This window comes from Molossus molossus, unplaced genomic scaffold (assembly GCF_014108415.1).
Source record: "Molossus molossus isolate mMolMol1 unplaced genomic scaffold, mMolMol1.p scaffold_m16_p_15, whole genome shotgun sequence".
Taxonomy (NCBI): Eukaryota; Metazoa; Chordata; class Mammalia; order Chiroptera; family Molossidae; genus Molossus; species Molossus molossus.
The window spans coordinates 31,990,051-32,016,605 of NW_023425350.1; the positions used below are offsets into that span (position 1 = coordinate 31,990,051).

The following is a 26,555-nucleotide window of genomic DNA, read 5'->3' on the forward strand; positions in this document are numbered from 1 at the left end:
TGACATTCTACCTCTACGTTTATTAGTTCATGGTCTCCCTCTAAAGTGTAAACTTCACAAGGAGAGACTTTTGTTCCTTGCTGTATTCTGTCATTTGTCAAATTAAAGTGCTCAGTACATTTTCGGTGAATGAATGAACAGGTCCGCTCTCAGAGTAGAAGCCAAAGTCTTTAGAGTGGCCTCAAGGCCACCTCGCCGACCTCATCCGGTGCCATTCCACGCTCAGTCTCCCGCCACTCTGGCTTCTTTACTGTTCCTGCAGCGCTCCGAGCCAGCTCCTGCAGCAGGGCCTTTGCACCTGGGCCTTGTCTGCCTCGAGGTTCTCCCAGGTATCCCTCACGACTTCACCTTGAGAGCTTTCCCTGACCACCACTGCCCTCTGCTCTCCCCATCTTCCTCACTGTGCTTGCTTTTTCTCCAAGCGTGTACCACCGTCCCTCCTTTTTCTGCCCCTCCTCCAGAACTTAAGCAAATGTAAGCCTCACACAGCAAGGGCTTTGCCCGATTGTTCAGTTCATTGACATTATCCCCAGCACCTAAAGCAGTGCTTGGTATATGGTAGGTACCCAGTAAATATTTGATGACTTTTTCACAAAAATAGTCTGAAAGGATATATACTAGTAATTTAACAGCTATCTCTGGGTATTATGATGATTTCATTCCTTTTGCATAGCTGCATTTTATAGTGTTCCTTATAATGGTGTCTTTGTGTCATACCAGTTGTATAAAAAGATTTTGTGTTTGTGATTTTTTCCCTCCCTCCCAGATAGGAGCGTGCTGCTACGTGGAATGTTCAGCTCTAACCCAGAAGGGTTTGAAGACTGTTTTTGATGAGGCTATCATAGCCATTTTAACTCCAAAGAAACACACAGTAAAAAAAAGAATAGGATCAAGATGTATAAACTGTTGTTTGATTACGTGAGAAACATCTTCAGTGGCCAAGGAAACTGTTCATTTCTCTCTAAGAAAGCAAATGAAATGCTACAGCTCTACCCAGACCTCTTATAAATACTGAAGCAGTTTAAAACTTGAAAGAAAAAACAACAACCTTGTCCTCAGAATTCTATCAAGTTCATGAAGAATGTTTCTTACAGGTCCAAGAAGCAGCAAGCAGCATCTGAAGCCACAATCTATTATAAATACTTTATTTCAACTAGAAGGTACAATCTCTCAGGGGTTTCATAGTTTAAAAAGCTACAATCACATCATGTAACTACATAAAAACCAGTGCTGTAAATGGGACTGCCTGGCTTAGACCATGTACATTTCTGCACAGTCCTTATGAAATCTGCACAAAAACTCTTCCTGTGTTCCAGTTAATTGTTCTTGTATGTAAGTTGCTTTCTGTTCCAGTATATCCAGAGTGGCGAAATAGCAAGGCCAGCCACGTAGCCACAGGTCGCTCCAAGCGTACAGGAGATGGGCCATACCTGAGAAGAGAATGTAGGAGATCAAAAGAGAACAAATGTTTTATTATTACTTGAGCACAAGTTAAGTATAACCTAAATATTTCTATATTAAAGCTTAATACGCTTTCTTAAAGAATGCCAAAAGTATAATAAGGTCATACTACATTCATCATGAACACTAAAAATGTACACATTTTAGTTCACGTGCATTCAGCTGTAACAAAGCTTCTGGCGACTGTAGATTTAGTTTGATGCTCCCCAAACTGCATGAGAGACATGCTAAAATTACAGATTAAAATTTTGGGTCAGACTTTGCCATAATCTTGGACTCAATTTAGCTCTCTGAAGTTGGTAATTTTGTTTGTAATGTCCACACTGACTTGTATATCAAATGAAATGAGAAGGATGTATGATGACCAAGCCACAAGAAACTTTAACTTGTGTTAAAAAGACCTAGAATTCAATCATGTTGCATGGAATTTATAACAAAGCAATTGTTTCCATTATAAAACTGATGTCACCTTTCAGATACAGGTATTGGAATCAGCAGAAGTTACAGAACCACAACTTAAGTCAAACACCTAGATTGTAAGTTAAACAAAAGACTGGCTTCCTGTACCCACTTCCCCCAGCCACAATCACACCAAGCCAGAAGTAAATAGTGTTGATTTATTCCATTCACAAGCAGTACATATTGGTCCCTAAGTGAAAGGCCCTGTTTAGAAAACACTTGTTCCTGTTATCTGTGAAGCTTATTTGGTATACTAGAGCCATTTCTAATCTTTCTCTGGGGTCACAGACCGTAGAACTATGTTAGAGGTGAACCACCTTCATTTCCAGTTCTGGTATCTAATTAAGGTTTCTTGTTGGGTCTGCTGTGGATCTGCCTTATTCCACACGCCATGCAACAGACAACAGTGTCAGACCAGGTTTCAGTGTGAACACACCAGTGCAGTTCGGAGAAGCATAATCTAATCTGTACATTCCCTGCCCCGCCCCCTTTCCTACATTTAAACTTGCTGTGGCCTAAATTATGATCTTATGTCTTTGATGAGCTCCTGTTAATTTCCATGACTTGAGCTTACAGCTATGTCTATTGCACAGATTGGATATGGAACACTAAACTTTTATACTTGAAAATGACAGCCTTAAATACTCATACCAGTCACAAATCTAGAATGGACTGTCTTGTATGTGAGCTTTATAGAGATTTTTTTAAAACATAAGCATCACCTTCCCCATTGAAGAGTGGAGAGTCTACTAGATAACTAGTCAGGAGCTTTCTCTAAACTGGACAGTGGATATCTTCTTTCTTCCAAGAAGCGGTTCAGATTGGGTACCATGGCCTTATGTATGCTCCAATGGAATCTTATGTAAGTTCTCCTTTAATCGTGGTGTGCTATTTTTAGATAGACTTGAAAGGAATTGTATAAACCAAGTAGTATATCAGCTAAGTTGTCCAACATGTGGTATAAAGGAATTAAGACAGTCAAGTATTATACATTTCTAACATGTCTTTGGGGATTTGGTGGAAATTCATTTTTTTCTCAAATTCACATCTCTGAAACTCTTCACACTTGGTTTTACCAGCCAATGAAAGTTAGCATCTAGAATTTGTCCTACCCTCAGAGAAATGGACTAGGAATCTGGAAACACAGCTCTGGTATTACCTGTTTCATGAATGGGCCTCAGTTTCTCATCTATAATATGGAAGACAGAACAGATGATCTCCAGTGTCACTTCCATTTATCAGCTCTTATGATTCTCTTCTTTTTCACAATAATCATGGCTGGGCATTACCATTTTAGTTTCACATTCTTAAGATGGTAAAAATCCTGTACATAGATTATTAGAACTCTAAGCAAGATGATTGCATCATCTGAACCGGAGGTGCCTTAGGTACTCTATTGACCTTGATGGGGTTTGGAGTTTCCCATTGCTTATTAAGAGCCTTTTCACTGCTTTGGTTCTTTACTATTTCTTTTTGCAGAGTCCTTCTTGCCACTTTAACCAAAAACCAAAGATTTGTTTTCTATTCATACGCAGATTGTAGAAAATTGCCTTATTTTCAGATTCCCGGCTTCATTAAAGGCTTAAATCTCAAAATAAATTCACTGGAACAACGAGTTCAAAGTAGTGAGATATCTGGGAGATAAAGTACTTCAAAAATACCTATTGACACGAATGTTGCTAGTGAGTGCAAATACACTGCTTCAAATAAGGTCATGTATGAATGAACTTAAACTGATAGTTAATGTTTTTTATATGTAATCAGTTCTGAAGTTCTTAAAAGTAATTTTAGAGGCCCCTGAAATCTTATTTAACACTTTGCTAACTTATACCCTCATTCTATCTCTAGAGGTACATTGTAGGTTAGCCCACTTTGAATGATCATATTTCCAATAAATAGAGCCTGAATTATGGTTTTTATTGTGAATTATCTTAGTTACTTGAGACACTGCTTCCATCTTATTTTCAATTATTAATTTTAAGTACCAAATTAAATTCTGGTTTGTTGGTTGTTGCTTTTTAAGTGATTGTTACTTTAACAGTGCCCCATCTTAACACATGGGGTTACAAATAAAATAACATGCATAGTTTACTATCTATGTAAAGCATTGAACTTCTTACCTTAGTAGTTTTTATTTACTACCCTGTGTAAACATGTGGGATAATACTCTTGCCTGTGTTTCTCGTGCTGTAAGTCTCCTCATCATGGGCCAAGTGTAAGCGTCTGCACTTTGTTAGAAAGCATGCTGTCTGAGAGTAGGGAGAATAATAATCCCGTGGGAATCCCAGTGAAATTCCAATTTGGGTCACTTAATTCTATTTTAATCATTTTGTAATTTCATTGTGGCTCTTTGTTTCTAAATACATACATACACTCACACACACACATTCTTTAAACAGCTGCTGTACTTGACCTCCAGTGGAATGCCAAAAATGAAATAAATATTGGTTAAAAAGATTTGTCTAATGAGGGGTTAAGAATTCTTGGAACACTTTCTAAATGTCTCAAACAATCCATGCCGTCAGCAAAGGAAAATGTTGGACTGGCTTTGAGACTGTCTCCTAGTGATGGATTGGGCTTTCCCAAGTCGTCCTTAATTGTAACAGTCACTTTTTAAAGGGACTTTATTCATACAAGGGTAACTTCCCTGATTTTTGTAGGCCGAGACAGGGAATGCCTAAACGAGTAGTTGAAGGAAGTTGGGGGAAGTGGCCCACTAATAATTTTTCCTCAAGTAATTTCTCACTAACCTTATAATTGTTCTAAAAAATTAAAACCTATACTGTGGCAACAGAATTCATATTGACTTGTCAAACAATTCTAGCTTAATCATGTATTTTCATAATTAGATCTTGAAATTTACATTTAAAACTATTGTCTCACGTACAGAGATGTTTCTATTTAACATTCTTCATGCCTAAATGATTAAAAAACAAACAAGAACACATGGTATCATCCATTGAACAGACGACTCAACTGCATTGCTACAAACATTTCTCCAAATTGTAGTAATCCGAGATAGCTATGTAGAACTATTTTGTTTTAAGAAAAATAGAAAACTCAAAGACATTCATGTAAAGGAAGTCATTTACAAGTCTGCCACCAAAACAACAGCCATCTTTTTATCCAAGCTTTATAAATTAAAATTTAAAAAATCACAAAATAGAATAAAAATCCCCCTCTTGCATAACAAAAGATAATACAAAGTAGATAAAATTAACTTTCATGGGGGTGAGGGGTATAGATAAATGGTGATGGGGAAAAAATAAAGGAAAAAGAAAAACATTTTTAAAAAATGAACAGTTACACCATGGGAAGAAAGTCTCTTAGCGTACTATTATCCTTTATACCAAATGACTCATATTTTTCATCACTTAAAAAAGATCAGCCCTGGCTGGTTTGGCTCAGCGGTTGGAGCATCAACCTGCGGACTAGTGCGTCCTGGGCTCGGTTCCTGCTAGGGGCACGTACCAAAAAAAAAAAAAAAAAAAATCAGTGTTCTCTTAAAGTAATCAACTTTAACAAAGTCCTAAATAGTATAGGTTCTGGGTACATGGTACCTGGAAATAAATTATTTTTCTCTCAGAAATAAAACAATTTCATCCTTATAAGCTAAAAAAACTTAATAATATCATTATAACTCTGTATTTACTCTGTTAAACAAATTGATATTTCTGGTTGAAAGGCATTTGAACATTACATAAGCTTATTTCCACCTGAAAACCACACTGTTCTCTTCTGATCAAGCATTACTGTAGAACTGCTTACATTTTTAGGAAAGAAAAATGTACTAATATATCTATGTATTGTTCGATATTTTTCAAAGCATGTTCTGAGTAGTACAAAATAGGGATTAAGAACACTGATTTTTGTATTAGACTGGATAAGTCTTGGCTCTGTCATTTGTTAAATGTGTGACTCTGGTCAAGTCACCTAACCTTTGTGTGCCTTGGTTTCTCATCTGCAAAATGAGGATCATAAAACTCACCTCCTGGGGTTGCTGTAATGACTGAATGAGAGAATGCACTCTGCGGAACTTCCAACCACACCTGTATCAGTATCTGGCACACAGTACAAGTGACCAATATGTGTGAGCTATCCTTGATGATAATCTTTTAGTTCGTATTCCTAGTGGGTACATACAGGGTGGGGCAAAAATAGGTTTATAAGAATAAACTTTCATGTACTCACCGCTATAAACCTACCTTTGCCCCACCCTGTATAAGTTATTACAAAATAAAGACCACCATTCCCCAAATCTCTACAGCTGAGATTTCTAAAGCTGCTCCTATTTAAAAAAGAAAAAGTCCTGCCCAAATTTTAAGTACTTTGAAAATAATTTTTAAAAACTATAACAGAATTCATGTTTCCTTGTCAAACACTATCCATATATGTTATATATATAAAGTGCATATAATTTCAGGGGTTCACAGACCTCTGGAGCCCAGCTTATGGACTCCTGGTTAAGAATCCCATCACTCTAACAAGTATTTTTATGAACTGTTCTAGTTCATAACATTTACATTTTTGGTTTCCTCATTTTAAGGATCATTTTCAATGATGTAGATGGCATTTGTTTGTTGTGTGATTTGAGAGTAAACAATTTTAATACATTTTACTTAATTATAAAATGTACAATATTATGTAAGTCCCTTGAGTATATATTAAGTGCAAATACATTTTTAACCTCATAATGTTGACATCCATGTGTTTTTGATACTCTAAAAGCTAGTTTGGCATGTCACTGACTATGACAGTGTATACGCTGTTGCAGATTTCCTAAAACGATGATCAAGTATTTATTAGATAATCATGAATATATAATTATATAATTATAATTTTTGTTGAAATTAGTTAAAAATACTCACAGAAAGTTTTGAAATAATTATACAAAAACATTAGGCTACTTCTTAAAATACTTCATATTTTACTTGGGAGCTTTACTTTGCTTTTCCGGGAAGAAGCATGGGACGGGCCTGAGAATGACGACTTCACGAGACAGGTCAGCCACTTACTGGCTGTATGGCCCTGGCCAGGTCACTGATCATCTGAGCCTCAATTTCTCAATGTGCACGCAGCACAGGAATAATAGCGCCTCTTGTACTTAAAACATGGAGCTATTGTATTAAATGAAACAGTATTTTTAAATTATGAAAATTGTACCATGCATTGGTATCATTTTGTATATTACATGTTATAACTTGAGAAAGTAAACTTATATGATCACTAATGTAAGTATTTCTTAGGTAACTGACACTGCTAGTACTGACTAGAACAAATAAAATGGTTCATGAGAGTGTTATACCCTGCTGTAGGAACTATTCCCTTGCCCTTGTACTATAAATCATATTTAATACCTGGTATTCTTCATATGAAATGTCTGAGCAGTATCAAGTTTATAAGAGAATACACACTGCATTGTATTAACCATATGCAGCCTCCCCTCAGAAACAGAAGGGGATTCTTGCTCCTAGCTGTTTTCATAATTTTACGAAGCATAAGTACAGAAATTGGTTCTAAACCAATCCCTGGTAGACATTAGTGTCATTCTTAAGAGTCCCATGTGAATGACTCTGTTCATTCATAACTATGTATTGAGCCTCTACTATAAACCAAGCAGTTAAGGTACAAACTAAGATAATTTAATTTGGGATACATTTTAATAAATTTGTAAAAGTATGTGCTGCAATATAATTATAATTTTTGGAGAGATATATGCCATCACAGATATCATGGGGAACCACTCTATCTGCAGAACACTTGGAACAACTAGAACACTTGGCACAACTCAACAACCATTGGGATTACTGGCTCTTTCAGATAAAAGAGGAAGATAAAACCTAGGCAACCAGTTCTAAATTTCTCACAAGCTACTTTTTAATATGTTTTTGTTTATTGTGCTTATCACAAACTTGCATTTGCATGACAGAATTCATTTTTCACAGTCTGTTGACATTGTTTCTACTGGTTTTAAATGACCATTTATATTTTACTCTGAATTTGGTTGTAAGTGATGTGTTTGTCCAGATGTTCTTAAAGCAAATGCTAGTCTGAAGTAGGAGTACATGTGCAGATGACCTACATCTGGACACATTTCTCTAGTTGTAAATCTACACTGATCGTGTATACTCTACCACTCTCCTGTGCCTAACAGTACATGGGAAGAGCTGTCTGTGGTGAGATATGTAATCTCCAGTATGGAATTTCTTGTCAAAGTGATACTAAATGGTTCTTGCCAAGATCACGCAAATCAGTTCATTTGGCCAGCACTATTCTCTCACATTGCAAATCCTGCTAGCAGAGCACTGTCAACATGACTACCTTACAATGAACCCACCTTTTAAATCCAAAACCATTTTCTGTCAATTAAGTATAATAGTTCTTTTTTTCCCCATGCTTGGAACATAATCATATTCATATAAATATTTTATTTTGGTTTGTTGAAAACCTTTGGTAACAGAGATACCAAGTAACTGAAAAATAGGCTACTCTTCAATAAATCTTAGCTTTATCCCTCACTCTAGCATTATTTATAGGAGTTGATTTAGTTATAATCCTTATGATCTCTAGCTTCAATTTATGAAAAAAGTATCTGTGGCTTCTGTGACTTTAGAAACAAATATATGTTTCCCAAATATTAAAATTTTAACCTGAGAAAACCAAAAGGATTTTTAAATATAACAATACTTCATTAATCTGGTATCTGATGGGAATAAGCACAAATATAAAACAATTTTAAATTGTTTTAAAGAAAAATCTCAATTTTGCTTTTTAAGAAATAAGTATGCTCAGGAGAGATTTGATTATCTGATTTAATTCTATTTTGGAGATAGTCGCATTAAAGTCCAAAGTTTTAAAGGCACTTATTAAGTGGTTGGATATTTGATAATTTTTATTTTCTTCTTTATAATTATTAACATTGCTTACATTTTCTAAATTAATGTACACTTTGTAATCAGAAAAAAAATTCTCTTTATGTTGGAAGAAGGGAAAATATATTTTGTTTATTTGTTAATCCTCACCCAAGGACATTTTCCACTGATTTTTAGGTAGAGTGGAAAGGAGGGCGAGAGAGAAACATCGATGTAAGAGAGACACATCGATTGGTTGCCTCCTGCATGGTGATCAGAACTGCAACCCAGTCCGGCCTGTATGGCTCAGTGGTTGAGCGTCAACCCATGCACCAAGAGGTCGCTGGTTTGATTCCTGGCCAGGACACATGCCCAGGTTGTGGGCCCAATCCCCACATGTAGGAGACGGCCAATCAATGTTCTTTCTCATTGATGTTTCTCTCTCTCATTTTCCCTTCCTCTCTCTCTCTAAAATCAATAAAGGAAAAAAAAAACCTGCAACCCAGGTATGTGCCCCTGACTGGGAATTGAGTCTGTGCATCGACACTCTAACCTCTGAGCCAAACCAGCCAGGGCAAGAAAATATATTTTTTAATACCACAATTCCATTTGGGGGAAATAATCTTTTTTTTTTTTTTTTTTTTGGTATGTGCCCCTAGCGGGAACAGAACCCAGGACTCTGGTCTGCAGGCCGATGCTCCAACTGCTGAACCAAACTGGCCAGGGCTGGGGAAGTTAAGAAAATAATTGGAAAAATCTGTGAAGATACAGAGTCAAAGATATTTATGATATAGCACTATTTATAATAGTAAAATATTGGCAATAACCTAAATGATCAATAGTGAATTTATTAAATAAATTTTGGAGTAACTATATAATGGCATACTACTAAGCCATTAAAAATTAAGAATGATATATGCATTACTAGCTCAGTGAACTTGAAAATATTACACATCTTCTTGGTACCAGTTTCCTCATCTGTAAAATGGGGATAAAAAGAACACCTATCTCATAGTGCTTTGCCTAGCTTATTTAGCTATATCCTATTGTGCTAGGAAATGAAACACCTGATGTTAATGAGCTTCCATCTCTATCGTGTACCCCTTTTAAAAACCTACTTTGCTACATGCTTTTAAAAAATATTTCAAGATCAACATTCAATTTGGCCATCAATCACATTAACAAAAATATAACTCTAAAGTCACAAAGGCAATGAATATCTAAGTTAAAAATAGGAAATTCCTACCAGGCCAGTGTGGCTCAGTGGATTGAGTGTTGTCCTATGGACTGAGAGGTCCTGGTTTGATTCCCGGTCGGGGCACATGCCCAAGTTGCGGGCTCGATTCCCGGCGGGTGGGGGTGCAGGAGGCAGTTGATCAATGTTTCTCTCTCTAAAAAAAAATCAATAAAAACATTTAAAACAATTTTTTAAACAGGGAATTCCTGCAACTTCTGGCCTGTTTTTAAAAAAGTCCTATACATAGCCACAAACTAAGCTTGTTTATTCACTATATAGGAAAGACAGTGCTGGAAGAAAGAGGCAGGATGGTCTGGACCCTGTGCCACTGAGACAGGCTCCAATAAGAAATCGCCTGGACTGCAGTGAGAGAGGGAACTGGCATCCTACTTAATTGAACAACAAAACAATTTATATATATAAATATAGATATGTACACGTTAGTTAGCATCATCAGTTTTATTACTTACAAACATTTATTTTGTTGCTCTAAGTAGCTGAAACCAACCTGCCATGGTCTTTCCCAATCAAGTGGAATAGGAAAGGCTCCAAACCATGTTCCTACAAAACTAGAAATTGTAGTGATCTGGAGACTATTCTCCCAAATGGATGTCACTCTGCAAAACACAAATAGGTAAATCATTGGTGGTATATATCTTAGCTTCTGCAGAATCAAACAGAAGCACAAATTAACACTATGCATACATATTCTGTTCATTTAAAATAGGCACCTCAAACTGACATATATTTACCATGAACTATTAACAATTGGGAAGAAATGCGTGTTTCAGCTGGGAAGCTAACATATGCAAACAGTAAGTCAGACCGTTTGAAAGAGCATTTGCAGTGAAATCTAAGTCTTCCTCCTGCCCTTATCATCATTACTAGTTCCTTTTCCCAGAAGCAACTGATATTACCAACTTATTACATATATCCTTCCAGAAAGATTTTATGCGTGCACAGATTTTTTCTAGTATGATATATGTGTATATACACACAGATGTTTATATCCTTCAAAACAAAACTCAGAGCATCATGATATAAACCCAGTTTTGCTGTTGTTTTCCCTTAACAGTTATAATAGCATTCCATCGTATGGACGGAGCTTCATTTACTCAACAGGTCCTTATGGCACATTTTGTTTAAACAAATCAACTCTATTTGGTGGAGGGTTAGACAACAAGAACAAAATATTTCAAAAGATTCAGTGATTTTTCCTACCATTTTTATTTATTAAGTGTAACCGTAGAAAGACAAAACTCAGCCATTCTCTTAGTAGGTCTTGATTTCAGCCTGCTGTGTGGAACATGGTTACAGCAGAATAAAACCCACCACAATGCAGCAAGTGGGGTCCAAATATTCAATTGTTTAAAGTGCAGGATTATTATGAAGTTTATGAAAAGCAGTTTCTTTCAACTAGTGTGATATAAGGGAAAAAATATGTTTTGTTAGATTTCTTTCACTAAAATTAAGCCAATTATTACACCAAAATGTATACTAAATTAGTCCCAAATGACGAGTCAGTTCATAAACCAATCCATCTCATTATTCCCCTTCCCTCACCTACACAAGATAAGAGCTTTAGCTTGTTCCTATTGAAAATTGGGCTGGGAGAAGGCTGGGGCCAATCATATATGGAAATCTGTTACTTGATGGTCTTTACTGTACTGTATTTTATGTAACACCTACAAATGCAAGTCAGTTTCTTCACCTAGCGTTCTACAGAACAGAGTATCTGTTCCAAGCTTGGAAATAAACCGGTGAGTTGAATGTAAAAAGAACTGTACTGTTCAGGCAATTTAAAGGACTTTCTTGGGTAACTTGACTATATGTGGCTGCCAAATGTTGACTAGCCGGCGCTTAACACGCAACTCCTCCACGTTGCGATACATAGAGTGATATGCTAGAGACACAAGTCTGGTAGAAGTTGAGAGCAGTTTCATTTCTGCTGGGAAGAGTTGACTTTTTTCATTTTATGGAAGAGAAGAAAGGTTTGCTGCATTTGGTAGGATGGGCAGCATTTGGTCTTGAACTGGAGAAAGAGTTGCATTGCAGGTAAAAAGAATGTATGTAAAACTGGTTGAGGCTGAGTGGAAAAATGAGAAATAAGACTGGAAAAGTAGGTTAGAGTTAGAATTTTTTTAAAATAATAGCTTTATTGAGTATGGTAAAAATCTTTTAGCCATATAATTCACTCATTTAAAGTACACAATTCAACGTTTTTAAAGTATAGTTGGAGTTGTGCAGCCATCACCCCCAAATAAAACTACCCATTAGAAGTAACTTCCCATTACTCCTTTCCCCGAGTCCTGAGCGACCATTAATCTACTTTCCATCTCCATGGATTTGCCTATTCTGAACATTTCATATAAATAGAATCATGTAATATGTGGTCTCTTGTGACTGTTTCTCTCACATAGCATGTTTTCAAGGTTCATCTATTTTATAGCATTTAAAAATACGTTTTTATTGCCAAATATTTTGTTGTAGGGCTATACATTTTATTTTTTTCCAAGCATCAGTAGATAGACATTTGAGTTGTTTGGCTGTTTGCATAATGCTACTATAAACATTCTTTTACAGTTTTTGTGTGGACATGTGTTCTCATTTTTCTTGGGTATATACTAAGAGATAGACTTGCTTGGTTATATGATACCGCTGTTTAACTTTCTGAGGAAGTACCAGTGTTTTCCAAAGCAGCTGAGCCATTTTTTATTCCCACCAGCAGTGTATGAGGGTTCCAATTTATCCACATCCTTGCTAACACATTATTATTGATTATAACCTTAGTGGGTGTGAAGTGTTATCTCACTGTGGTAGATTTAGGGTAAGGATTTTAGAAAAGCTTTAAAAGTCAAACTAACGGAACCACTGAAGGTTTTAACTCCAAGTAGTAATACAATCATAGTTTTGTTTCAATAAGATGTACATACATGTCTTATCTAATGTCTAAGCTCCAGCTTCCTTGGACTAAGGCGCAAGATCCATGTCTTCACATTTTTTCATTGTTACCGCATGCTTGTGGCCATCTATAATTATTAAGATTAAAAAGTGCCAACATCCACGAGGCTGTCCTCTATTTTGTTTGCTGTAGCCAAGAGTGTTTATGATCTTACATATAATAAATGCATAAAAACTGAAACCAAGACCTAGCTTAATAGAAAAACTCTGTAGCCTGTCTTTTTTAAATTAAAAATTCATATTTATCAAAATAATACCTTTAAAGTAAAATATAACAATTAGACCATTAAGAAAAATCCCTCCTGTGACAGACTTTCAACTCTTCATTGTTCCTTCTGTGCACCTCAAATTTAAAAGAACATACGTTAAGTATGGATTTTTAAAGATTTAGTTACTTTCTGTTTTCTAATGGAAGAAGAGGTTTTAGCATTCTTGACCCACAAGACTCCCATCCCCACATTCATATTTCTGACTCATCACACCTCTGCTCTCGGCTGCATCCCTACCTAGCACTGGATGTACAGTATTATGGTTATGAGAACAGTCATCACGGCTGAGCCACACAGTAAACCACAACTGTATTTCCTTCCTTACAGTACATATAACTTTTAATTTTCCTTGGGTGTTAAGAACTGTCCTTCCCCCCCCCCCCCCATTTGCTTACGTACCTGCCACCAAATCATCCTTAAATATTCCACAGAAACAAAGCATCACTTCTAAATGCTGGCTTGTGCTCTCTCACTTTCTTCTGTGGAGACACCTCCCCCGCTCTAGGGGACTGGCTGCCCTCAGCCTGCGGCACAGCTGCTGTCCTACACCATCATCTTGTGAATCCCCTTTGTCTCTCAGTGATTGAGTCTCCTGTTTTCTAGGTTGCAAGACTTCCTCCTCTTTTTTTTTTTTAAAGCACCTCACCTCTTCCAATAGATTCCTGAGAAAGGGTACATGGGAAATAGATTTTAAAGATACTTTACATCTAAAATGACTATAATTGTTGGAAATCATTTGCCTCGGAATTTTGAAGGCATTGCTCCAACTGTTTTGATTCCTGCCCGAGAAGTTCAAAGCCATTGTGTTCCCTGGTCTTGTGTGGATAACATGTTTTCCCCACCAGCTCCCTCTCTGGGACCCTCTAGAATCATCTATTACTGGTTATCTAAAATATCACAACAGTGTGTCCTGAAGTGGGCGTCTTTTCATCCATTATACTGGAAACACATGGGCCTTCTTAATCTACAATCTCAGGTCTTAAAAATTTCTTTTATTTAAACACTTGCTTTTTTGCCCAGATCCCTTAATAAATTTGTTTTCCTCACTCTTTTTTTTTTTTGTGGAAATACTATAATATTGAATTAGTCCTCTGGTTTTCTTACCTTTTCATTTCCTATATTTTTGTTTTTTATCTTACTAAGGGATATTTTCAACTTTGTCTCTACTTCTTTTGAATTTTTTTCTATCATAATTTTCATTAGCAAGAGCTTTGTTGGTTTCTGAATATTCTTTTTGACTGCCCCCTGTTCATGTTTTATAAATGTAAAAAATATACATTATCTTCTGGACTTTATTTTACTTTTGTTTCCACTTTCCTTTTTTGTTGTTTTCATTTCTGGAATTCTCTAAAATGAATTCCAGTGATTCTTCAATTCTTTCTTTTTATCCTCACCCGAGGACATTTTTTCATTTTTTTGTTCAGGTAGAGTGGGAGGGAGAGAGAAACATCGATGTGAAAGGGACACATCGAGTGGCTGCCACCCGCATGACCCAACCAGGGCCAGGGACAAACTGCAACCAAGGTACGTGCCCTTAGCGGGAACCGAACCCGGGTCTCTCTGGACTGCAGACCGACACTCTAACCACTGAGCCAAACTGGCCAGGGCTGATTCTTCAATTCTTATTCTGCTTAGAATACTACATATGATATGTCCAGAAGAGACAAATCTACAGAGACAAAGTATTTTAGCAGTCCCCTGGGCTAGGGGTGAGGTGGGAGAGAAGGGTAGGAATGGAAGATGACTGCTAATACGCATGGTTTCTTTTAGGGGTGATGAAATGTTCTCAATTAGACTGAGGTCATGGTTACAAAACTGTCTACACTAAAAACCATTGACTTGTACATTTTAAAGGGATGAATTTTATGGTATGAAGTTATACCTCAATAAAAAAAAAAACACTAAACAGTTGACTGAATGTTCACTGTGCAGGATTCAACTGGTAGGCTTCACTGTAGCAGGATTTTGGTAGGAACTCTGCCTTTTGAAGATGCCCCTTCCCTCCTCCCCCCACCCCCCACCATGTCCATATCTGTAGGCTTTTGTTTAGTACCATTTTCCCCAGAAATATTTCAATATTCTGCCCAGATGGTATAAGCCTGGCAGTCAGTATTCTGGGCTGAGCAGGTGAAAATAACTAGGCATAAGGTGAGAACTCACTGTTCATTATGTTGAATTTCATTTTATCTTTATTCCCTGAAGAGGTTGTAACAAATAGGGTAAGGATTTGGGGATAGCCATAGTGGTTGGGTACAAGTATACTTTTTCCATCTTCCCTTTCCCCCACTGTATAATTTATATTGCTTATATAATTTTTTTTATAAATGTTATTAATAAAGAAATAAATATATTCTATTCTGTAACCGGAATTCATTCCATTATTTTCTTGATTATTTTCTTGAGGCCCTTAATATACAAACTGAATAGTTCCTTCATTTGGAGAAACTGCCTTCTACCTTTTCTTTGAATTATTTCTTGTTTTGCATCTTAGGTGCACTAATTCATCTTAAGTTTATCTCCTTTGTCTGTTCCCTATATTATCATTTCTTCTTGAATTGCTTTATTCTTCCCTAGCCTCTCCATACCCCTCGTTCATTTTGATTAGCTCAAACCTTTCCTCCATGCTAGACCTTGATTTTCTAGTTTGTCTATTTTTCTAACTTATGCTCTATAATGGTATGGTTTGGAATCTCAATTTATTTAATTAATTTGGAATCTCCTCCACCTCATTTAGTTTCATTATCTCATCTTGGAGCTCTCATTTTACTGAATCCATATCCTTAATACCATTTTTTCTGTGGTAAACTTATGTGGTATTTTTTGTTTTTGTTCCCTGAGCAGTATTTTCTTCTAAGCTGGATTCTTTGCCTTCTGCATGCCTTCTTCCAGTGTTTTTAGGGTTGCCATGCCATTTCTTTTCATCTTGCTCACACTTCACTTGGGGAGCAGGCTGCCCACACCACCTATCTGCTCAGATACAAGGAGTGAATTATCTTTAAAGCTGTCATTCCATCTTAACTGGCACCAACTCTTCTTGTCTTGAAGCTGCATTTTGAGGATTGTATGTTATTTTCTATCCAGTTTTCTGTAACACGGAGGAGGAGAGAATGGAGGTAGGGAAGGGAAATGCTATCTCTACAGTTTAATCAGTAATACTCAGGTGAAATTTAACAAATGATGGTTCCATAAATCAAAGTTTTCAAATTTTTTGACCAAGGCTCTTGCATCCCATTAGAAATCAGATGAAGCTACTGTAGCACAGTCTACCTCCCTATGACAGATCCCACTAGGCAGCAGCCCTGGTAGATTGATAAAAAGTAAATAGCCCTGCCCTGGCCGGGTGGCTCAGTTCATTGGAGCGCTGGCCTGTACACCAAAAGGTTTTTGGTTAGATTTCCAGTCAGGTACATACCTAGGTTGCAGGTCTGATCCCCAGCCAGGGTGCATACAGGAGGCAACCAATCAGTTTCTCTCTCTCTCTCCCTTCCTCTCTCTCTCAAATCCATTTAAAAGAGAACAACGTATCCTTGGGTGAGGATTAGGAAAAAAAAAAGTAAGCAGCCTTGATGGGGATTCAGGGAAACCATCACTCTTAGGGAGGGGTGTGTGTGTACCTATTCTTCAAATTAGAACTTTAGTTTGGCAGTATCTATCAACTTTTTTTTTTTTCTTTTTTTAAACATATATTTTTATTGATTTTTTTATAAAGAGAGGGAGACAGAAACATCAATGTGAGAGAGAAACATCCATTGGCTGCCTCCTGCACACCCCCTACTGGGGATTGAGCTCAAAACCCAGGCATGTGCCCTGACCAGGTATGGAACCAGGATCTCTCAGTCCATGGTATGATGCTGAATTCACTGAACCACACTGGCCAGGCTTCTTTTTTCTAAATCTTTATTGTTGAAAGTATCTATCAACTTCTTTTAATCTAGGAATTCTATTCCAGAAATCTAGTCTACAGAAACCACTGTATAAGTATGCAATATTAGATGGTACAAAGATGTTCCTACAATATCATTTATAATCATAAAAAAGTGATAATAACCTTCAACAGTAAACTAGTTATATGACTCATGGAATACTTGTAATACTGACTAACTCCCCAACGTTCATCTCATCCCTGATGATTACACTAATTAAATAATGGGAATCCCATTCTCCTTCCCAATGATTAGTTTAGGAAAACTCAAGGATGAGAGCTGCTGGCATCCCACTACCAGCCCAAGGATGAGAGCCAGGAGCATCAGTGAAGCACAGCCACACCTTGACTATCTGTATCTAGAACCACACAATCTATTGTGTGAGACAATCAGTTTCCTTATTGTTCAAACCACGATAAAGTGGTTTTCTATTACTTATAGATTAAGATATACTAAGAATACTATGCAAGAATAGGTAGATTATACACACATATAGTTAAAGACATCTCTAATAAGTGACAAAAAGCAAGTTATAAAAGCAGTGACTAGTGTAACCATTTTTGTTTTTAAATTACATATATGTTATATGCATAGACAAAATTAGAGTATATAAAATCTGTTAGTAATAGCTGCTTCTTTGATAGGATTATAAGGATCTTTGACTTTCTATATTTTTCTATTATTTAAATTTTTACAATATATGTCTCCTGTAATAAACAATTAGGATCAAAAGAAATAAAAAATAAATTCCACTAATCTATAGCAGCATTAACATTGGTTTATTTTTATTTTATAAGTTTCCATAATAAAGTCATCTGAATTCTATGGTTATTGGCTAATTTTTTCATAGTTAAGGAATGTATACACATAGTCAACAGGGCTATGAATTAGAATAAATGGCTCACCTTTCTGTGAACAGTGAGCAATATTACAGATCAATTTTCACATCAATGAGCTCCAAGTAACTGTCCATACTGACGCCACTGAAATTCATTACATCATATATTAATTGAAATAAATAGAAGACTTTGAATGCCTACTATGTGCCAAACACTGTATCAGGTTCCTGAGGTTCACAGTAAACAGTGTGGCTTAGACTCATCAAAACAGTGGTCCTTTAGATGGTGTTGATCTTTTTAAATGTTCATCTTTTCATCTAAAACAGAGACATCACACAACTCCTCCTAGTGGCTACAGATATTTTACAGAATTCTTATATAAACTGTCAGTTTAGCCACTGAAGGAGGATTAAAACCAATCCCTCTTTGTCACTAAATTTTCGTGTCCACATTAAAGCCAAATTACCTAATTTTTTTATATGTACACATTTTCCATTGTTCATATCACTTTACTCTTAATGTTCACAGTGGTTTTTCCAATATAAAATCCACTTCAACACAAAGATGACCAAAAGAGGCCTGTTGTTTTTGTCTACACAAATAGGTTTTACTAACTGTCTTGACTGTGGTAAAATAACCACAGATTCAGGAACCTATCTAGAAGTTCAATTTTTTCATTTCAGCAAAAGTGATCAAATTCTCACTTAAACATTTACCTAAAAGCATAAAAGAACTAAGTCAAAAAGCAAACTTCAATGAGAAATATAGGTTTAAGGTAGTGAGATTATTATTTTACTTTAGAAGTCTATGAGTGAAAAAAAACCCCACAATAATTATAATATAAAGGCAACAAACAATAAAAATAGTACAAATTAAATACATTTATTCTATAACAAGTATACCAAAAAGTTGGCAGAACTTTTTAAGAAACCAAATGACTCTTCTACCTTCAAGTCTCTTTAAAATAGCATTTTAAAAAAATTTGGAATAACTTTACATTTACTTTAAGGGGAAGTCTTATTAAAATAGTGTCATTTAATTATGTATTCAATCTCAATAATAGCCCAAGGTCCTTTACTCTTGGGATATAATTCCAACACAGTTCTCACAATTAAAGCTTTTGTGTTCCTCAGTCTTCAACTGATTATCATCTATTCAATTTAAACATGCAATCCTTATTAAAAATTAGAATGCAATCCTTATTTCAGTTATAAAAAGGAACTTAGTACTGACACATGCTACAACATGCTGAACCTTGAAAACATTAAGCTGTGAAAGGAAGCCAGTCACAAAAGGTCACATATTACATGACTTCATTTTTATGACGTGTCCAGAATAGGTAAATCTATAGAGACAGTAAATAGATTAGTGGTTGCCTAGGGCTGGGGAAGAGAAAGTGATAGCAAAAGGGTATAGAGTTTCTTTTTGAGATGATGAAAATGTTCTAAAATTGATTGTGGTGACTGCTGCATACATCTGTGAATACACTAAAACCCGCTGAATTGTATACTTTAAATAAGCAAAGTATACTATATTTTAATTGTATCTCAATACTGTTTAAAAAGCTCATCTCGCCCTGACCAGTTTGGCTCAGCGGTTAAAGCGTCGGCCTGCGGTCCGGAGAGACCCGGGTTCGGTTCCCGCTAAGGGCACGTACTTCGGTTGCAGTTTGTCCCCGGCCCTGGTTGGTCGTGCGGGTGGCAGCCACTCGATGTGTCCCTTCACGTCGATGTTTCTCTCTCTCTCTCCCTCCCACTCTATCTGTACAAAAAATGGAAAAAATATCCTCGGGTGAGGATAAAAAAAAAAAAAAAAAAAAAAAGCTCATCTCCCAGTTACCTCAGTTCCCCTCCTGTGTACCAGCTACACCCTCCACATCTGGTTTAACTTCTGTCAGATTTCCACAACCCTCCTTTACCACTTTATAATAACTTACAAGAGGCAACCCTTCTCACACCTACTTCCAAATGCAAAGTTCGTTTTTTTCCAAGGAAAAGTGCTATATTACTTATAATATTTATGTATTTCTTCACATATCTAACATGTATAAAACTGCCCTACCATTTTTATTAAGTTCCTGCCTTCCTTTATGTTTTTATTGTCCAAGTTTGCAGAGATTTTTAGGACTGCATATGCCATAGAATAGCAGAACTAACTGTAGAAGCAAATGTCTCCCCCAAATATACTATTATCAGAAACAGAATTCAAAGCTGGATATATTATTAATCCTAAACCAATAAGTTTCAACCAGTTTTCACTGTTTAAAATTTTCAAACTAAAATGCTAAAAGAAATGAATGCCATTTGGGATACTGTGGTAACGATGTGGGAAAAAGTTTTTAATAATTACACTTTGTTTTCTAGAGAATTTATGAGCACTCGATGGTTCTAATGAGGGAACAAAGAGTGTTCATTTAGCAAAGAAAAGATAATTTATGGAGCCTCGCTGCTCATCAGGCATCCTCTCCTCCTTGGACTGTTCCCTTCCAAATCACACAAAAATACCATGTTCATTTCAGTTTCTATGGTTTCCATTCCCCCAGCATGAGGTGTCTTTCCCCATCCCCTCAGTCTCACCAAATCTCATACTCCTGATCCAAGTCCTTTACAGAACACCCCACCTCCAGCTCATTCTTCAGTGATTTCCTCCCTTCTGAGCTCCTCCAGTTATTATTGTCTGATTTACACAGTTTTAGCCTCACGCTGTTTGCTCGTTTCATTCTTGTATCTTGAACATCCAAGCTCCTCAGGGAAAGAAGTATGGCTAACACTTCAGAACACACACACACAAAGAATTCTCACAGAGCTTCACAACATGGAAGAGTAAGAGCTCAAGGGTTTTTGCTGCTAGGTGATAAACAGGACAAAATTAGGGGCACCAAGCAACTTTCTAGTTTTATTAATTATGACTCAACCATTTCTGATACAAATCATCTCAATGACTTTCAAGAAGCTAAAATGTTAATGCTGAAAATATTTATGGCTGCTAAGGAAATAAAATCCTGTAAAACTTGCACTCAGATGTCATATCATGAAAAGAGGCTCCATAAGAAATGGTAGTTGTGACACCAAACATTTTTAGATTGTGGACCCCAATTCTACATAAGATGTATGGAAGCAGTTTTATCTGTCGCATTTTATCACTATGACCAATTACCCCTGAGGAGTGGTTTCAAAACCTTCCTTTGGTAGCAGAAACCTTTTTTCAAACAAAAGGCTAAGTGGAGCCCTGGCCGGTTTGGCTCAGCAGTTAGAGCAACCGGATCAGAGTCCCGGCTTCGGCTTCGGTTCCTGCTAAGGGCAGGTACCTCAGTTGCAGTTTGTCCCTGGTCCAGATGGGGTCATGTGTGTGGTGGCCAGTTGATGTGTCTCTGTCACATCAATGTTTCTCTCTCTTTCTTCCCCCCTCTCTCCGTCCTGCTCTATCTGAATATAAATGCAAAAATGTCCTCAGGTGAGGATAAAAAAAAAAAAAGGCTATGTGGAATTCTACCATATGGAAAAATGCAGAGCTGATCTCATTAAAGTAGAGGGAGGGGCCTGCAGTTCTGCCTGTTTGGATCCCCCTCAAGTGCATATAATTCCTTCCCTCTCTCCAGTCCCCAAAAACAGTGGGCCCTTATGGCATCTCTGAGAACCATCAGAACTGAGGAACAATCAGCTAGCTGCCATGAATATAAAAACACATTAATTTTTAAAAATATTCAAACATCACTAAAATATAAAATTAAAACTTACCCATTTCTACTGAAAACTCTTAGCCATGCTTTGATGTTTGGTCCTAACAAACACAAACAAGGTATAGTAGTAAAAGTAGACAAAATCACTGCAAATAAAAATGTTTCTAACACCAACCTAGAAAACAAAACAAAACACTGCATTAATTTTTTTAAAAAGTATAAAGGGGCACATATACACATACATAATCTTTGTTACTTAAGTAGATTTAATGTAAAAATATTTTCTTGTACTTTACTTTGAAAGGTAACGAGTCCTACCAACATGATGACTATAGCATATGTAAGCTATAAAACAATCCAGCAAATATCTGGCTTTAATGATAGAGTTCAGAAGTGTTAAATACCCTATGATCCATTCTGTCCAAAGCAAAAAAAACCATTTCTAGATAATTAACTTTCTTCCTCAATATTCTCTGGAACTTTCTCTGTAACCAGTGGTTCAACTTCAGCTTATATCAGAGCCACTTAGAAAACCGATTAAAGATTGGGGGACCCCACCTCTAAAGTTTCTGACTGACTGAGGCCCCAGAATTTGCATTTCAATAAAATACTGATGCTGGTTTAGCAGTATTGGTCTAGACATTCATTCTACTCTAAAATGGATTAGACAGAAATGTCCATTTACCATTACAAAGGTCTTGCCTTCCCTTCTCTAGAAAAGAGTTAACTGTTAATTTAGTGTGTATATATAAAAACCTATGTATAATTATATATATAACTATACACATATCTATATTCATGTGTATATATAAATCACTAATTTCACCACAATCATTAATCACTGCCAAACTCAAGTTTCCCAAACTATAATGAACGTTATATAAGAAATATTCATGGATTTACTTTTCATTAATTTATAAAATTGATCAATTTTGAAAAAGTTGACTTAAATTTTACCTTGAAACTATAAACATTAGTTTATTAAGTATTTAAATACAGGAATCTATTGACTTTTCTTAAGAAAACAAATTCTTTTTTCAAGCACTTCAGAATCACATTTACTAAGAACTGATATGCTAATACTACCTAACTTACTGTATCACTATACTTAGTTCCCTTAGAGCAGCGGTTCTCAACTGCAGCGGTTCTCAACTTTTCACAGGGGTCACCTAAGACAACAGTAGCAAAATTACAGTTATGAAGTAGCAACAAAAATAATTTTATGGTTGGGGGCCACCACATGAAGGGTATTAAAGGGTCGCGGCACTAGGAAGGTTGAGAACCACTGCCTTAGAGGCTCTAAGGGTCACAGATTTACGGGTATAGTATAGTTTCTCACCTACCTCCACCCCCACCCTCCCCATGCAACTGTGTAATAGAAGGCTAGGTAATAGAAGCATCTGATAAATTAAGTTATTCCGGTTTTTAAAATAATAACACTGCTAAAGGCAATGATGTCCATGATCCAATAATCAAACACACCACAGTCTTTCTCTAATCATCAACAGAATTAGCCCTTTGTTTAGTAAACAAGTGTTTGAAAATAAAATTGCTTTAAAGTAGAAATTTCAGACTTACTCTATTAATGGTGCTCCATATAGAACAAAAATTACATGAAAGACAAAACAAGACATAAGAAAGTAGATACAGCATTTCAAAAATCTGGTTACCTAGAAAAAAAAAAAAAGAAGAATTTAAAGACTCAAGAGAATGCCTAAAGGGCAGTGCATGTTTCCATTTTATTTACAAACATAACTTATTCCCATGTGTGAACAGTTGCCTATTCTCTGGATTTGGGTGTCCTGAAGTCAGATCATGTCTTGTGCAGTCAGGTGCAGCCCTCAATACAGCCCTGTAAAAAAGGTTACAAGGCAAGTATCCGCCCCCCCCCCCCTCTTATTCTACCCACCAGACTAGCACTATAGTTAAAAAGCATTTCTGTTTCACCCAGCTGGCATGGCTCAGTGGTTGAGCATCGACCCATGCACCAAGAGGTGGCTGGTTCGATTCCCATTCAGGGCACATGCCCAAGTTGTGGGCCAGATCCCCAGTGGGGAGCATGCAGGAGGCGGCCAATTGATGTTCTCTCTCATCAATGTTTCTCTCTCTCTCTCTCTCTCTTCCTCTCCCTTCCTCTCTCTCTAAAATCAATAAAGGAAAAAAAAAGCATTTCTGTTTCTATTGTATGTATTGAGCTATGTTGTTAATCAGTATTTATGAACTATTGACCAATAACAGACAGCTAGAATACAAGAAAACACAAACACAGTCCTTATTATGTGATGATACATAAAATATTTTGCTATATTTTTCACTGAAGACACCTTAATTCCACAATTAATGCACAGCAAGAATCTATCAAATGTTGTGGGAAGCCTTCCAGCAAGTAACAGGTTACCAACTTGGAAAAAAAAAAAACCAAACAGGTTCTCTTTAGTCACTTGTAAATAATCCAATTGAGTAACTGACTAATGCTTTATTTTTCCAATAAAAGAAATCTACCTCTGCCAGGCTGATGTGGCTCACTGGTTGAGCATCGACCCACGCACTAAGAAGTCGTCAGTGAGGGCACAGACAACCCAGGTTGTGGGCCTAATCCCCAGTGGGGGGGGCATGCAAGAGGCGGCCCATCGATGTTCTCTCTCATCGATGTTTCTCTCTCTTTCCCTTCCTTTCTCTAAAATCAATAAAGAAAAAAAATTATATAAAAAAACACTACCTCTATCTAGAAATCAGTTATTAAGAAATGAGCCTTACCTTGTATGATAATGAACTTCTTTTAGTGGATGCATTTGGTTTCACCACTAAATATGATACTAGATTGACAGCAGTTACCAAGACAGAACAGATGCACAACCACGTCAGATGTGTTTCCAATATTGAGAAGTTCTCCAAGAAGAATGATGGAATGAAGATGCTTAGGATAATTGAGAATATGCATAAAAGATGGGTATAAAGTAGTCTCTTGATATCAGTATTTTTCATGGTGTTTTCTTGAGTGGCTGTCTAATGCAAAACAAATTAAGAAGAGCATATGCAATAATGATTTTTTTTCACTGTTCTAAGTGTTCCAACACCTAAGAATAAGTTATGAACCAAAGTCAATTTTCTGTTAGTTTCAAAGTACAGGAAGATGCATATGTGTAAATGCACATGTAGACTAATATGGTAAACAGCGCTCAGAGCTGAAAAATTTTCTAATTTCTTAAATATGTGTGACTTGATTCTGCAAAAGGGTCATGTACTAGGACCAATTAAGCGATTCCTTTTCCTTTTTTTTTTTTTTTGCTAAAATCAGAAAATAAACTGTATAGGTTAATGATCTGCCCCTGTTGGAAATATAACCATATGCATTCTAGAACCCCCTGAATACACTTTGGGTAAATTGCTGGCATTTTTTACCATTGTGGATCCTTGTTTAATATCACAGTTCACATTTTCTAACAAATGTCAAGTGACACCAAGTGCACATTTGTATAAAACGGTGGCCAGTGTAATCAAGAGAGTTCAAAAACATTTTACTAAACTAAGGAATCCCAGCACTCCAGAAATACCAAAATGACAATGCTTGTTACAGGTGCTAGATGCCAATAAAAAGTAGAGCACAAATGGAAGGGGGGAAATAATTTACTCTTTCTATATAACACACACACACACACACACACACACAATCTTTATAAATTACCTAGCAGAGAGCTTATACATAGCACTAATGCTAAGTAAGGATCTTATTCATTTAAGGTAATAGTCCATATGTAACTGTGGTTATTCTAGAACATATATATGTTATACATACACACAGAGGGGTCTCCCTCTAGCACAAAAGGGTGAGCTCATGCCTTCTTGTAACAGATCTCCTTTAATTGGCACTACATTTTTCAAAGGCAAATGTTTTACTAAGAAAACAAGTAAAACAGGTTAGGTCCCAAGCTCCCACGTGCTAAACTCATTTATTTCAAATAAAGACACACACTAGAGGGTCAAGAAGAGTAGAATGGCAAGCAGGGAGAAAAGAAAAAATCTCAGAGGTCTTTTTCTCAGCTGAGGGGCGAGGAAGCAGATCTGCAATACAGCGTCTCAACAGACATTCCTTTGCATATTTTTTGGGGGGGCCATTCTCAGAATCCCAACTGACGAGCAGATTTCGATGTAATAAGAGTACTGAATTAACGAATGAACGAAAGAATGAATGAAAGAACGAGGGACCAAACAAACAAAGGAGAATGGGTCAAGTGTTTGCCCCTCTTGAGATACTAGCCCTGTGTTAGGCCCTGACGACCGAGCTTAAGAGGACACCCGTCAGACGCCCCTAGGGGGCTGCGGCTCTGGCATCCGCAGTCTGACCTGACCCAGGTCCGCAGACATTGTGGGGTGACAGGCCCTCCTGAGCGGCTCCGAAGGAGACATCACGGGAATCGCTGGGCCTTTCTCTGCAGCCCCACCGTAAACTGGGTCGCTCGGAACTCTGCCCAAGCCTCAGCCGGCCGCAGTGAGGACAGCGGGGCACGGGCTGGGTGGCAAATCAAAAAGTACAGGCGTGGAGACCAAGGGAAACCGAGAGACACAAAGTCAGAGAGCCGGTCCATTAGAGCAGCTCCTGGGTCACGCGGGAAGAGTGGCGTGGGCAGGCCGGGTGCACGGAGGATAGTGGTCATTTCGGCAGTTGGGAGGGGTTGCTTGCACCCCCGGAGGCTCGCGTGCCGGTCAGCTCAGCTGGGCTTACCTAACTCTCCCGCCCGCAGAAGGGAAGGGGAAGCTAATACCTCCCACCATCAGGTGCTACTCGCCCCTCGAACCTTCGCGCAGGCGCAGGCGTATGGGGCGGAGACCCTAGGCCATACAGCCAATCATAGAAGTGGAGGGGCGGGCAAAGGAA

The 26,555-nt window shown here is 37.2% G+C and overlaps 2 protein-coding genes across 5 annotated transcripts in view; one reads left to right on the forward strand and one right to left on the reverse strand.

Moving 5' to 3' along the window:
• RHOQ (ras homolog family member Q) overlaps nucleotides 1-2,130 on the forward strand; it is a 37,861-nt gene extending 35,731 nt beyond the window's left edge. Inside the window, exon 5 of one of the 2 annotated variants that reach the window (XM_036262552.1) lies at nucleotides 767-2,130. In XM_036262552.1, the coding sequence (XP_036118445.1) occupies nucleotides 767-922 (156 nt within the window). In that variant the 3' untranslated portion in view covers nucleotides 923-2,130. The remainder of the gene's footprint in view (nucleotides 1-766) is intronic. The other variant, XM_036262553.1, reaches the window with a different exon arrangement.
• PIGF (phosphatidylinositol glycan anchor biosynthesis class F) lies at nucleotides 1,122-26,492 on the reverse strand. 3 transcript variants are annotated; one of them, XM_036262549.1, is made up of 6 exons: nucleotides 26,403-26,492; nucleotides 24,437-24,685; nucleotides 23,258-23,349; nucleotides 21,738-21,854; nucleotides 10,517-10,625; nucleotides 1,122-1,430 (listed from the first exon to the last, which is right to left on the reverse strand). In XM_036262549.1, exons 2-6 carry the CDS (start codon nucleotides 24,662-24,664, stop codon nucleotides 1,317-1,319), a joined length of 660 nt encoding a protein of 219 aa, XP_036118442.1. In that variant the 5' UTR covers nucleotides 24,665-24,685; nucleotides 26,403-26,492; the 3' UTR covers nucleotides 1,122-1,316. The 3 variants fall into 3 exon arrangements, with proteins under 3 accessions (XP_036118442.1, XP_036118443.1, XP_036118444.1); XM_036262550.1 differs by having other exon boundaries at nucleotides 1,298-1,430; nucleotides 26,443-26,485; XM_036262551.1 differs by lacking the exon at nucleotides 1,122-1,430 and adding an exon at nucleotides 5,915-6,048 and having other exon boundaries at nucleotides 26,403-26,476.
• Nucleotides 26,493-26,555: the final 63 nt, after the last annotated feature.